The sequence below is a fragment of the Primulina huaijiensis genome, chromosome 14 (genome assembly GCF_012295235.1).
Source record: "Primulina huaijiensis isolate GDHJ02 chromosome 14, ASM1229523v2, whole genome shotgun sequence".
Taxonomy (NCBI): Eukaryota; Viridiplantae; Streptophyta; class Magnoliopsida; order Lamiales; family Gesneriaceae; genus Primulina; species Primulina huaijiensis.
The window spans coordinates 7,250,635-7,263,630 of record NC_133319.1 but is presented as its reverse complement, the minus strand read 5'-3'; the positions used below and the strand labels follow the sequence as shown (position 1 = coordinate 7,263,630).

Sequence of the window (12,996 nt, the reverse complement as noted above, 5' to 3'; positions counted from 1 at the left end):
AAACAATCTGTCTTTTAACATTGACTTGAGTAAGATGTTTAATATTCATCTTGTGTTTGCAACTGTGATTGGTCATTCTTTGTGTCCAATTTTTGATTTTCATTATTTTTTCAAATTGTTACGGGTGGAAGCTTAGCATAATTATGTTTTGCCATTTTCTTCTTTTTATAGTCCTAAGAATCTGCAGCTACTTATTGCTTTATAAGGAAAGAAATGCCAAACGAGGGATTAAGAAAAATAGAGAACCATTCCTTGAAAAAAAAAGGAAGATGCATATCATTCCAAGAAAAAAAGATGCATTAAGAAAACTCAAACAGAACCATTCCAGAGAAAAAAAAAACTCAATGATTCCTTAAAGCTATTAATTTCATAATCACAACCATTAAAATCTAACAAAAAATAAATAACATGTCCACAACCACTACTTCCATAAAATTTAGAATCCAACAAAACAAGATAACATGTCATCAACCACTAGTTCCAAAACCATCCAATAATTTTTTAACATCAGGTTTCTAATTGATTTTTCAAGATTTTTATGATGATCCAGTACCCATTTCCTTTCCGGCATCTTTCATCGAACGAGATCCACTTGATTTTATCGGTGTTTTTTTTCTTTGATCATCCAATGAAGCTCTCAAATTAGACACAGTTACGAAGTTCTTTCCGCCTTTCACAATAACATGTGTTTGTTTGTTGAGTACTTTATGGACCTGAGAAAAAAAATTAAAAAATTTAAACATATCCAACTCACAAAAATAAATGTAAAAAGTTTAGTTGCACTTACATTAACTGATGATATTCTGTTAGAGCTGTCAGTAATTGTTACTCCAGTTGCTCGTTGTCGTATTACCTGAAAATAATCATTTAAATTGAAAAACTTTTAAAAAAATTATTGTCACTTAAAATAAACATAAATACACAACAAATAATTGATAACCTGTAGTTTTTTCTTTTTTTTGAATGATGCTTCAGCATGTTCTGCGGTTTTATTGGATATGAATCTTTCGCTTTCATCTGACAGTGTGTTGCCTTGTGTAGTCGCACCAAGCTCGGCTTCATTGCATGTTTGTGGTGCATATTCTATGTTTAATTGGATGTTTTTGTTCTTAACACCAAGCTCGGCTTTATTGGATTTTTTGTTCTTAATATTCCAATAGCAGTTTTTGTGCTCAAATTCAAACGTCTTTATCTGCCAACAACTGTCCTTATTCATTGGTGACACATGAATAACCCATTTACATCCTTGATTTTTGCGCACACCTCGAAGCCTACTTTTGTCATTCTTGACAAAGTTACTATCATCCCTCATCTGATACAATGACTTTCTATAGCAAACTTATCCTCTTTTTTTGAATTAAATATCATACCAAGCTTCAAATTAGGATTTTCCGAATATTCATACATTTGGAATTTTTGTAGATCTTCTTCTTCAGAATCAAATACACTCTCTAACTCATCACTTTCTACACAATCATCATCTCCTTCATCACCTTGCATTCTCTCAAACAAATCATTGGAAATATCACCATCAATGACTATATTTTTCCCCTTTCCCTTTAAATTTTCATCTTCGTCAAAATCAAATTCACTATCGTAAAATTCTACATCATCTTCATAATTGATTCCAACCCTTGTTTTCGATTCAACTTCTTTTGGTTTCTCTAAAACACCAGATGCATCTATGTGATTTATTGAAACAAATTCATCATGTTCAATATAAATTTCCACTTCAAAGTTTTTGGGAACATGGTTCTTAATTTCAACCACAGCAGCATCACTTTCCAAATATCTACCATTGTTCAAAGATTTACCGATTTTGTGCCAAAATTTGAACCTATCTTTCTCCAGGCATCCTACTTCCTCAGCATAACCCAGAGTTCAATCAAACCTATCTTATCCATATCCACAAAATCAAAGTATTCAGTATTCCCACCTTTGTACATTTTCCTCTTGCGATTGGTTTCCATTGAACCATTGTAGTACAATTTAATTGTAACAAGAGTGGGTTCTCCCATCCAGCCTAACAAACAGAATATTAACATAAGTAAATGTGATAAATCTCAATAAATTTATCCACAAAGTCATCATATTAAAAAAGGGAAACATTACCATAATTCGGGGTGAATTCAAGAGAAGGTATACTTCTTTTAGCCATTACCGACTTCCACTTTAGCAAATCTATCAATCTGTAATTTCAAAAAAAAAAATCTGTGAAATAAAAATTTGCGTCAAATATTTGTTGTGTATATCCAAGGAAAAAAATTCAATGGGGCCAACACCCTTTCACTATCCACTATAAATAAATGGTTGCACATGTCTTGTTATATGTGATTCAATACTAGCATTTTGAATTATAATTTTTTAAAAGAAATAGATAGGAGAATTAGCGAAGAAAATTTCTTGCTCACTCGAGACCAAAGATGGTCACTCAAAGGAAGCTTGCTTACTTCTTTGAAAACAGTATACTTCTTCAAGCAATCAGTGGTGTCTCCAACCATTCGCCCTTCTCTTTCCCTCCATCGTTTGATTTGGGGATTAGGGTTGTTGTACATGTAGGGAGTAAAATGAAAATGAGTAATCGACTGACTGTCTTCACAAAGAAATGATCATGTGAGAGGCACATGATATGGATTAACGTTAATCTTAAAGTCAAGATAAAAATAGGGACCAATTCGAGAAGATTTTGAAAACTTGAAGGATTAATTAAGCAGTCAAAAATGAAGAGGGACTGAAATGGGAAAAGCGGTAAACAATAAGGACGAAAATGGGTATTATCCCCATATCTATGATATATATGGGTTACACAACGTCGAAAAGTATAATTTAGGTGGATATCTATGGATACCTAGAAAGCAGAAAGTCTGAGGATCATTTGTTGAAATCATAAATCAGCTCATTTTCATCTAAGAATATAAAGCTCAAAGCATTGGATCATGTAAGATACTAAACAAAAGGGGATTGGAGCAATCTGAACTTGTTGCAATATTTATTGACCACTCTCATACACTCTGGATTTCACTATGTTCAAAAGAGATTATCTGCATCCTTCAGAAGACATTGGAGCTCCTATAGTGCTCGAAGAGAGCTGAATCAACTAGGACACCTAATTCCGAATCCATTACAGCAGTTAAGGAAGAACAAGCCGCACCAATATAGTACTGCTGGAAGAACGCTGAAAATTTCAACTTTAAACCAGCATGTTTAAAATAATAGACTATTTGTTTTTTTATTGTTATTTTTTTCAAATTCTATTTATAAATTTCTTTAAAAATTATAAATTTTAATCTTAAAAATTTGGAAACTAAGAGGTGGCATGTAGATGGGACCACATGGGTCTTGGGACCTCAACTTAAGCAAGTGCTAGTTTGGGTGCAATTTGATAGACTGGGCCTGTGAGAGTTGATGTAAAATAGATTGGGCTGGAAACATCAGCGCGTTGGGCCCAACACAACAATTCCTTGGTCCTTGTCGCAGTTTTGCCTCCGAAGAGGTGCTGGCTGGCCATGGATGTGAATTCATGGTTCAGACGCAGTTTTAACAAGCTTAAAATCACCTCCCAGTCCCATCCCTCCTCCGCCGCCCCCGCTTCCGACGTTGCGCCGTCATCCATTTCCAGAAACATAATCAAAGGAGAAGAGGAGCAGCTATACGGTGTAACAGATCGCTTGGTAGAATTCGTCAAATCCTTCTCAATTGAAACTTTCAGAAGCTTTTCTCTACCCGGTATTCACTCTTAATTACCGCCATTCATCACTATATGCGTATTATATATTTGTGGTAATTCCGCTGGGGTTGGAGATTTTACAGATGGCGAGGGAAGTATTGCTGATGGTGGAAACTCTGGAAATTTACGGAAGGATCTTTCCGATTGGCAAGAAAATCACGCGATGCTTGTTCTTTCCAGAGTCAAGGTTTCTTTTCTCTCTTTTTTCAATGTTATTTGCAGTTAAACTTCCTAACTGGATTTGCTTCTCTAGGAACTTTCACAGCTTAGGTTTAAGTTATGTCCTCGGTATTTGAAAGAACAGCAGTTTTGGAGAATATATTTCGCCCTTGTGAGGAGTTATGTGACTGAGTGAGTTTCCTAACTCTACCATTCATTTTTCTGTAGATTGTTTAATCTAGCTATTTATTCTTGAAACACTGTTAGTACATTGTTTATGTTGAATGCTTTTATGTGGTTAGCACCACTATATCAGAGGATTTGTTCTTACAGTGGATGCATTGACTAGAGCAGTTGAGTTAACCATTGGATTGATACCTGTTGTTTTCATCTGTTTTTTGGTAGCCAGTGATGCTAATAATCTGGCATGGAAGCAAAACCATCTTAATTCTTTAGCATAGTTTTTAGTTAGTGTGCTGCTATCTAAATCTAATGTGTTAATGAAAAAATGATTAACATCATACGCACTTTGTTATTTCAATTGTTAAAATTGACTAAATCTCATCCATAATACAATATGAGCGGCAATTGTGTCTTTCTAATTACCCTTAGTCGTTGAAGGCCACATTTAAAGGAACTTTGGTTGTTTAAAGGCTTTCATTTTACTCAGATAGTTTACTTCCTTAGCAGTTGCTACATCTTTGATTTTATACTCTTCAACGATAAGTTTAGCGCACAAACCAAGTCCCTTGCACATCCTAGATTAAGTGTTCTAAAACCAAATTCACTTAGGTTGTGTTTGGATTGGGAGATTTGGATTTGAGTAAGTACTTGAGGGGTGAATTTGAAATCAACCACTATGACTCAAAAACTAACTATTTTAGGATTTTAAGTCCATCGTCGAGTGGGTTTGTCCAGATAAACCAATAATTTATTATTATGCATTTGAAATCTCTAACTTCAAATCCATTTATCCAAATGCAATCTTACAGTTAAACAATTTGAATTGGTCTTATACTATTAATGGTACAAAAAAGACTGTTAGTTAATTTCTGGGTTTGACATCGTACGCTCTAACATTTTTCACCTATTTCCATTTTCCACCAAAAATACTTGTGGAAGTGTACTGGATTCATTTATGTATTAATAAGATTAAAAAATAATAATTAATTAGTTATTTGAGAATTACTATATCAATCTGAGTATCTTATTTCTATCAGTATTAATCGAGATCTGGGTTTTGATATCTATCATGTAAGAGAAAAACTGAGAATTTTCAAATCGAAATATTTTCTACCGGCAGTTTTTTTCATCTGCATCAAACAATCATTTGCAAGAATGAAAGTGATAGTCGTACAAGAAAATAGATATAGATTGAGACAAACTGTGTACTCCAGCATTTGCAAAATGATCTGCAAGTGAAATTGTAACCATAGAGGCCCGCATGTTTTATATCCATTACAGGAAGAGATTGCTTCTTTTTATCTATTACAAAGAGAACAGTTGATTCGACCGTGAAACTTGATGAAAAGGCAAAAACTTGGATAACAGTTTCATGGGCAGAAGACATTAAGGAACCTTTCTTGTGTAAAATCAAGAAATCAGAAATCGGAACCATTGGTCCTTTTGCTAAAACTTCATTCAAAATACCTCTTTTAGTAACTATGACTCTAATTTTTTAAATGGGGCTTCAAAGTATGAAAAGTTCTGTAGAATGCTTTGATCAACCACTTTCACCTCACGGCATGCTCCATATTTCTCTCTGGCATGTGCATGGACATTGACAAAACTTTTTATATTATGGGATGAATTTGAAAATGACATGTTTGCAGCATGTAAGTAAATCCTTATATTTGTGCTAAGTTCAGATATGAGTTGCGTGCTGTACGACTAGCCAAGCTCAAACAGATTAGAGCAGAAAACGATAATGTCTCCAACAGCAGTGCCTGTGAAGTTGAAATGTCTGACGTGAAAGTCATATTGCCCCCGGACTCCGGGTCTTCTGTGGAACAAAAGTAACATGATCCCCCTTAAAAGTCATAACCCAGGGTGAGGTACTGATTTTTTCCCTTTTTGTTCGTATGTATATAAATCTTATGCTTTAGTCTGAATTAATGTCATTGGACTAGAGTTCTTTTGTTTTGATGTCAAATGGATCACTTCTGTTATGTGTTTAACAAGTTTATTTCGGTGATTGAGAAACAGATATTGACTATCACTTTTTTTACTTTTTCTTTGACTCGGGAAGGTGGGTCTCTTCGTATTTAAACTGATGGGTTTCTTGGTATAACTTGAAATAGAACTAACTTTTGCTAGGCTGATCTGTTTGCAAGTTTAGTTTCATAAGTAATATCAAGGAAACCATTAGCTGTAGTGAGATATATAACTGAACAGTGAGATTTCTTTATGGCCTCTAATCCAACTGAACCCTACATCCAGATCCAATCTAATAAAGGCAAGAAATGATTTGGCTAGTGATACATAACTGACTGCTGACCTTCGTCACTGGTGCATCTGACCCTTCTTTATTTCCCTCGCTGCTGCATTGTTCCAGTGTCAGTTATTATGGAGAATACAGTATAATGAGCAAGTCTTTCGTGGAATTCAACAACCTAGTTAGTGATTATCTAATTGAGTGAGCAACATCAAGAAGGACATTTTTATTGCTACAGAGGCATACTACTTAAAATTAGGTGGCCACACAATAATACGACACTTGGTTTCCTTTATCAAATTTTAGACCCGAGTAACTCCAGATAATAACTCAGTTCCAATCTTGCAAACTTGAATCTGAGTCTCTGACATCAAGAAATCGTTGAGATCACGAGGGGAAAAAAAAGGAAAATTAAGAATTCTATTTTCATTTTGTTCTCTTCATGTGTTCGGTTACCTAGTTTAAAATAATGAATCTTTTTTTTTTTTTTTGGATTGATATATTTGATTTGGAGAATGATTTGAGTGATGGATTTCAAATGATATCAACCTCGAGTATATTTATAATCTACCATAATTAATATGAAATTGCATGACTTGGTATCACTTTGGTGTATTTGGATTGAGCCATTTGAAATCCATAGATTTGAAAAATGTATTTTCATTGTTTACTTAGCTTAAACAAAAGAAATTCAAATTTGTCTTCCTTATTGTTTATAATATAATTATTCTAATCATAAAGGATTTCAAATATAAATTTGAAATCCTTTATGATTAGTATAACTATAATGGGGTAAATTTTAGTTTTCATCTTTTAAGTTATTTAACTATGAAAATAAATTAGAAATCATAGATTCAAATTATTCAATCCAAATGTAACTTTGAATTTTGTCACAATGGATTTGAAATTCATCATTTCAAATACATCAATTCAAGCGAAATCTAATGGAATCTAAAAGAGCCAAATATCAAAATTTTTGTTCCATTTTCTAGTTGGATTTTCAAGCAAACAACACACTTTTCATATCTATAGATATTGTGGATCGATTAAGTAGGACTTGTGACCCAATTTTGAAATAAGTAGTACGAAAAAATGCATGCACTTGAAACAAATGGCACCATCACCGCATCCAAAGATAAGCGTTTGGACGCAGGAATAATGCAAGGGGGGCGGTGCAGTGCTCCATGTGAAGAGGCAACAAGATTTAACCTTACAATATGAATTTTTTTAGATTTATGTAAATAAATATAGAGATGTATGTACGTATGTATTCGTTCAACCCTGCAGCCTTATCATCACAAGTTTCAGAGAAGCGGGACAACACACAGTAATAAATTGTAAAACAACAAAGTTGCATTGAAGGATGGACTCACCTGACATGGGTCAGAAATACAGAACCTGAATCATCTCAGTTCGATTTTGCAACAATCCAAAAAACCTTTTCAAACACGGCTTGATTAAATAAAATTCATTTAAAATAAATTTTTTACTTTACTTTTTAGAATCTTACATTTATAAACTGAGAAATTGAATAGAATTATTTTTTTTTATTACAACGCACGTTAGGGAAGGAGATCGAACCCGGAGAAGGAGCCAGTTTAAGCTGATGGGTGAGACCATTGGCTAAAGCCCGGTCTCAGAAATTGAATACAATTATGAATGGGCAAAAGAAAGTAGATGTTATTTAGCCAGCTAATTTCTCCGTCCACACTTAGTTTTGAACATGACCCATTGCCCTGTTCAAGCGCAGAAATCGACATGGCATTTGAATTGGTTTAGTGATTCCATGATGTATGGTTTTTTTTTTGGAAAAATTATTATTTATTTTTGAGATATCTGTTTTGATGCTTGCTCATCTTTTAATTGTTGTCCTAGGCCGATACCCATGTGCCTTTTCTGAGTATAGATTAGTTGGTGGGTTTATATGCCCAATTTCTTTCAACAGCAATCCGCTTGTTCCACAGAGACTCTCTACGTCGACATATGTGGCTGACTACTGGGTATGTTTCAACTTCATGGTGGCTTATTACTGAAGGTGACCGGTGCATCATATGTATTCATTCACTGCCAAAACATAAAAACCTAGCGAAGCTCCAAATACAAGATGTTACTACATGCTATATTCATTCACTGCCAAACCTCCTCTTCTGAAAGGTTAGTAGCTAACAAACTACATGCCTAATATTCTACAGAACATTTAATTTATACATCTTCCGTGAGATCTCTGGCGGGCAATTGTATTTCTGCTCAAAGACTGTGTTTCACCCATTCATAACGTCCCGAGAGAGGTGAATCATTCACAAAGTCGAAGTTGTATCTGTAAAAATTAAAGTAAGAACAAACGGGTCACTCCACTAAACCACAGCCTAGTTATAAAGTGTTTAAAAGAAGTTGAAGCAGCTTACTTTTCTATAAAATGGCGTTGCATGGATTGCTCCTCAGTAGCAAAGAAATCCTCCAACTCATGCAGTGCAGGCATGTTTACGAAAACAGCATTTAAGGGCAACCTTTGGCTAGGTGTCTTCAAATGCGCCTTTCGAGTCGAAGAGCAGGGGGTCGCTGCGGCCCTAGTTGAACTACTGGGAGTGATTTCCCTAGTGCTCCTGCTGAAGATAATAGAGAACTTTTTTTTTAGTTTTTCACCGATTCAAATAACATCATGCAACCATACCCTATCAGGTTAACACATGAAGGGACATTTGATCACCATGAAATGAGACTTGGATGCATAATTGGTACAAGAAGAGCCACTCAAAGTATTAGTTTTGATCTTATTGTGGCCCCATCAAGAAGACATGCTGTAATCACGGATAAGGTTAGCTGCCACCACAGTACAAGACAAACAAAATTTATCAAGTAAATTTCTTCCTTTTTTACCGTCAAATCCTACGAGAAGCAAATATTGCTTCTGGTTAATGTAAAATGTCATGTTAAAGAAACACAATCTAGCTGAGTGATGAGCAAAGGCTAAATGTTAGTGAACCCTCTCACATCCCAAAGGCAAAAAACCCAGCAAAGGGTGGTAATCATGTCTTCATTTACCTACTTCAACAGTACAGGAAAAATAACTAAAGTTTAAACATGGCAGCGTTGTGTAGGCGAAATGAAACAAAGATGGAACTATAATTATTGTGGGGTACCCGCCTCTGTGCTTATGTGTTGTCATTTTTACAAGTGGGGCAATGAAAGATTCACCAGCCGAGATCGTTTATTTCATTAAAAAAATGAGAGTACGTTGATTTTACTCAATTTCCACATTTGACATAAAATACTAACACAACGCAACTGAAAAGGAATGAAAAAGATATTTCAATAAATACTCAGCTTCTCATGTGAAAGGAAACATAATTCAAAACTGAAAACAGTTGCAGCAGTCAGCATCCGTTTCAGTGAAGAAAAAACTGGAGAGATTGAAGAAATCGAGTCACAATCATTCCAACTCAAAAAAAGAAAACTCTAATTAAAGATTTATAGAACTCAATTCAGAGCACAAATGTATATACAGATATACTCTTTCTTAAGAACCAGAGATTTAGACAGCAAAACGAAGGAAAATGATGAACAACAATCTTACCTGGAAAAAATAGTTAGATATCTTTAATTCATCAAAATCATTCAGATCACAAGAATACGTGAGCACGTTAACTCTGACATGAGTAAAAAACTTGCATGCGTGAATGTACCTGTGAACTTCAGTATCGAGATTATTTTCACCGAAAGAAGCCTCGATTTCCAAACCACCACCCCCTACCGAACACGAAATCAAAGCTGCTTCACAACACTCCTCGCGAGTTCTGTCCTCGGAGTGTTCCTGTCCTTGCTCTTCTCCTGAATTATGCTGATGAGGTGGCGGCCGTTTTTCCAGTCGCCGCGAGCGAAGCTCAAGGTAGCACGAGTCCTCAGGCGGAGCAGCAGTAGAAGCGGCGGTGGACTGGAGGCGCTGGAGAGCTAATGTTTTGGCGCGAGTGCGTACTCCGAGAGATGATTGTGACATCTCCATGACCGCCGTGTCACCGGCAGTTTTAGCTTTCCTCATGTACTTCCCCATGTTAATAAATTTCACGAAGACATGGGAATGGGGCTTTATATCTCAAATTAGGTTAAATAACGAGGGAGGGGGCAGGGGGCGCCGTTTATATAATAGTGATTTATAATTATTCCTCTTAATATATATATATATATATATATATAATTTTGATATGCTGCACATCTATGTGAGCACAGATGAGATATCATTCATTGATAGTTATTATTTTCTGGAGTGTAGTATAGCGTCTAATTAATCGTCCATAGTTATTAGGTAGTGTGTCATTTGTTGGATTATAAAAATATTGTTATACTTAGGTTTTGAACGCAATTTATCGTCTGAATCGGAAAATTTGTTCATGAATTATTGAATTTAATAATAGTAATTGTACTTAAAATTATTTTGTGTCAAAGATAAAATCGATTTTTTAACTGGGATAGATACCGATTAAGATATATACAAGCTCATCTATCAATATATCAATAATTCGACTTACATATGAACTATTTTTCTTACATGTCGTTTGTTGTATATTAGTTTCTCTTTTCACTAATTATTACATTTGAGACATTTCTACGAGGTCATCTCATAGTCGTCGCATGAATCAATTTGGTGGTATGGTGATGTGGTTGTTTGAGTTAAATTCACTCTCAGAAGTGGCTAAAAAATCTCCTTCCAAATGTATTCTAAGTTACATTTAAAGTTTGCTGGAACAATTTGTAAACATGTCCTGCCTAATTCGTTAAGCTGACAACTTTAATTTCCTTCATTGAATTCCGAAAATCAAGATTTTCCTAGTTTTCATAAGAACATTTATAAAGGAGAGGCAAATGAAAACAACCGGGTTTTTTTTATAAATAATTTAATTTTAAAATTTTATTTTAAAAAAAAATTGCAAGATTACCTCAATCCGTGCTTCGTACCGTGCTCACGTCGGAGAGTCCGCGCTTCGCCCAACGTGGCACCGTCCGTGCTTACGAAGCACGGAGCAGCGTCCGTGCTTCGTAAGCACTAAGCACGGACGTCGGACGGACACTAAGGCGTGGCTATTTTTTTACCATACATTTCTTATCTCAATATTTCTTTTCTGACTCTTTCACGTGAACATTAACTTGATTCTGAATTTCTGACTCTTCACGTGATGTGTAATAATTGAAATTTAAATTTTTTTCGTTCAATTTTTTCTTATAAATGTTGTTCAGTTTGACGAATGATATATCAAGTTCTTCTTTTTTTCTGAATAAAATTTCTCTCAAATTTTATCGTCAAAATGTCTAATGTCGATATTCTTTTATATTTTGGTGGTCATGTAGTTATCGATAATGGATCGGTTGAATATAGCATTCCATTTGTTATACCGATACGAGTATTACGATCTATTAATTTGTTGGAGTTAGTTGAAATTGTGCATAAAATGTTAGGAATCGATCCAACTATTTTTTCTCTGAAGTTGTCAACAAAATATTCATTCATAGAGAGATCTCATCTTGGTATGAAATTCAAGTCAATCTCGTTGATGATGATGCTTTAAAGTTTATAATGCAATGTGACAATATGCATATGTTGCATTTATATGTGGAAGCAAATTCAATTGAGCATCATGTTGGATTTGATGATCCTGAATCAAATGTTCCACATGCATCTGATTCAAGTTTCAATAACCAGCCCGGTACTTCTACATATGGTGGTTTCCAGGAACAAGAATCTTATGTTCCACAGGTTAATGAAGGACTCGGTAATATGAGTTTCGATGATGTAAGTGGGTCTTGGGATCAATATATTAATGTCTCATCGGAACAAAATAATGCTCCATATCGGCCGAATCCAACATTAGATACGAGTGCTCGTTGTCCGGATCAGGCCAATAATGATGATATTTGGAGGACTAATTCTGAACCCGATATGTCATACAGCGAGTCTGAAGAAGAAGAAGTGGATGTTGATGATGAAGTGAATACTTTTACAAATCCTGATTAGGGGACATCATCTCAACAACCACCTCGTGACACATTACAGAGGCAGACCGTACCATTTCTTTCAAACACTTCTGAGATACCATCATTTTTCAACAAATTTTTTGGGGAAGAGCCTCCTGATTCTGTCGATGTTCTTTTTGGAGTGCAATCAAGCTATTACAATCCGGATAGAGGTGAATTATGTGTTAATACGTTATTTAAAGATAAAAATGATCTTATTGCATATGTGAAGGATTATTCAGTCAGAGTTGTCCGACGTGAGTACCGTGTCGTGGATAGTACACGCAGTTTGTGGAAGTTACGTTGTAAAAATAATTCTTCTACGGTCATTTGTCGATGGGGACTTCGCGCTTCTTTGAAGGCCAAGACTGGTTATTGGAAAATAACAAAATATGGCGGGCATCACACATGTATATCTACCTCTGTTGGTATAGACCATAAGAATTTGAACATTGATATGGTGGCACATACGCTATTGGGAGTTATTCGTTGTGATCCTTCGTACGAGATTAAGTATATCATCGGAAATGTCAAAGATAAATATGGATATCAAATCTCGTACACGAAGGCATGACGAAGTTTGAAACGTGCTATTGAAATTGCTTATGGTACATGGGAGAGCTCCGTTCAATTACTTCCCAAAGATATGTGTGCTTTGTCCAAATATAATCCG

General features: G+C 35.1%; 2 protein-coding genes across 7 annotated transcripts; one reads left to right on the top strand and one right to left on the bottom strand.

Annotated features, from left to right (window-relative positions):
• Nucleotides 1-3,448: 3,448 nt before the first annotated feature.
• LOC140957496 (uncharacterized) lies at nucleotides 3,449-8,394 on the top strand. 5 transcript variants are annotated; one of them, XM_073414789.1, is made up of 5 exons: nucleotides 3,449-3,726; nucleotides 3,811-3,914; nucleotides 3,981-4,078; nucleotides 5,755-5,940; nucleotides 8,266-8,394. In XM_073414789.1, exons 1-4 carry the CDS (start codon nucleotides 3,507-3,509, stop codon nucleotides 5,903-5,905), a joined length of 573 nt encoding a protein of 190 aa, XP_073270890.1. In that variant the 5' UTR covers nucleotides 3,449-3,506; the 3' UTR covers nucleotides 5,906-5,940; nucleotides 8,266-8,394. The 5 variants fall into 5 exon arrangements, with proteins under 5 accessions (XP_073270890.1, XP_073270891.1, XP_073270889.1 ...); XM_073414790.1 differs by lacking the exon at nucleotides 8,266-8,394 and adding an exon at nucleotides 7,474-7,805; XM_073414788.1 differs by lacking the exon at nucleotides 8,266-8,394 and adding an exon at nucleotides 6,326-6,881.
• A 26-nt stretch (nucleotides 8,395-8,420) lies between these two features.
• Nucleotides 8,421-10,443, bottom strand: LOC140957495 (cyclin-dependent kinase inhibitor 3-like). Of its 2 annotated transcripts, none has more exons than XM_073414785.1 (3): nucleotides 10,004-10,443; nucleotides 8,726-8,926; nucleotides 8,421-8,637 (listed from the first exon to the last, which is right to left on the bottom strand). In XM_073414785.1, the coding sequence occupies exons 1-3, from the start codon at nucleotides 10,366-10,368 to the stop codon at nucleotides 8,568-8,570; spliced, it is 636 nt and encodes a 211-aa protein (XP_073270886.1). In that variant the 5' UTR covers nucleotides 10,369-10,443; the 3' UTR covers nucleotides 8,421-8,567. The 2 variants fall into 2 exon arrangements, with proteins under 2 accessions (XP_073270886.1, XP_073270887.1); XM_073414786.1 differs by having other exon boundaries at nucleotides 8,726-8,923.
• Between the last annotated feature and the right edge of the window lie 2,553 nt (nucleotides 10,444-12,996).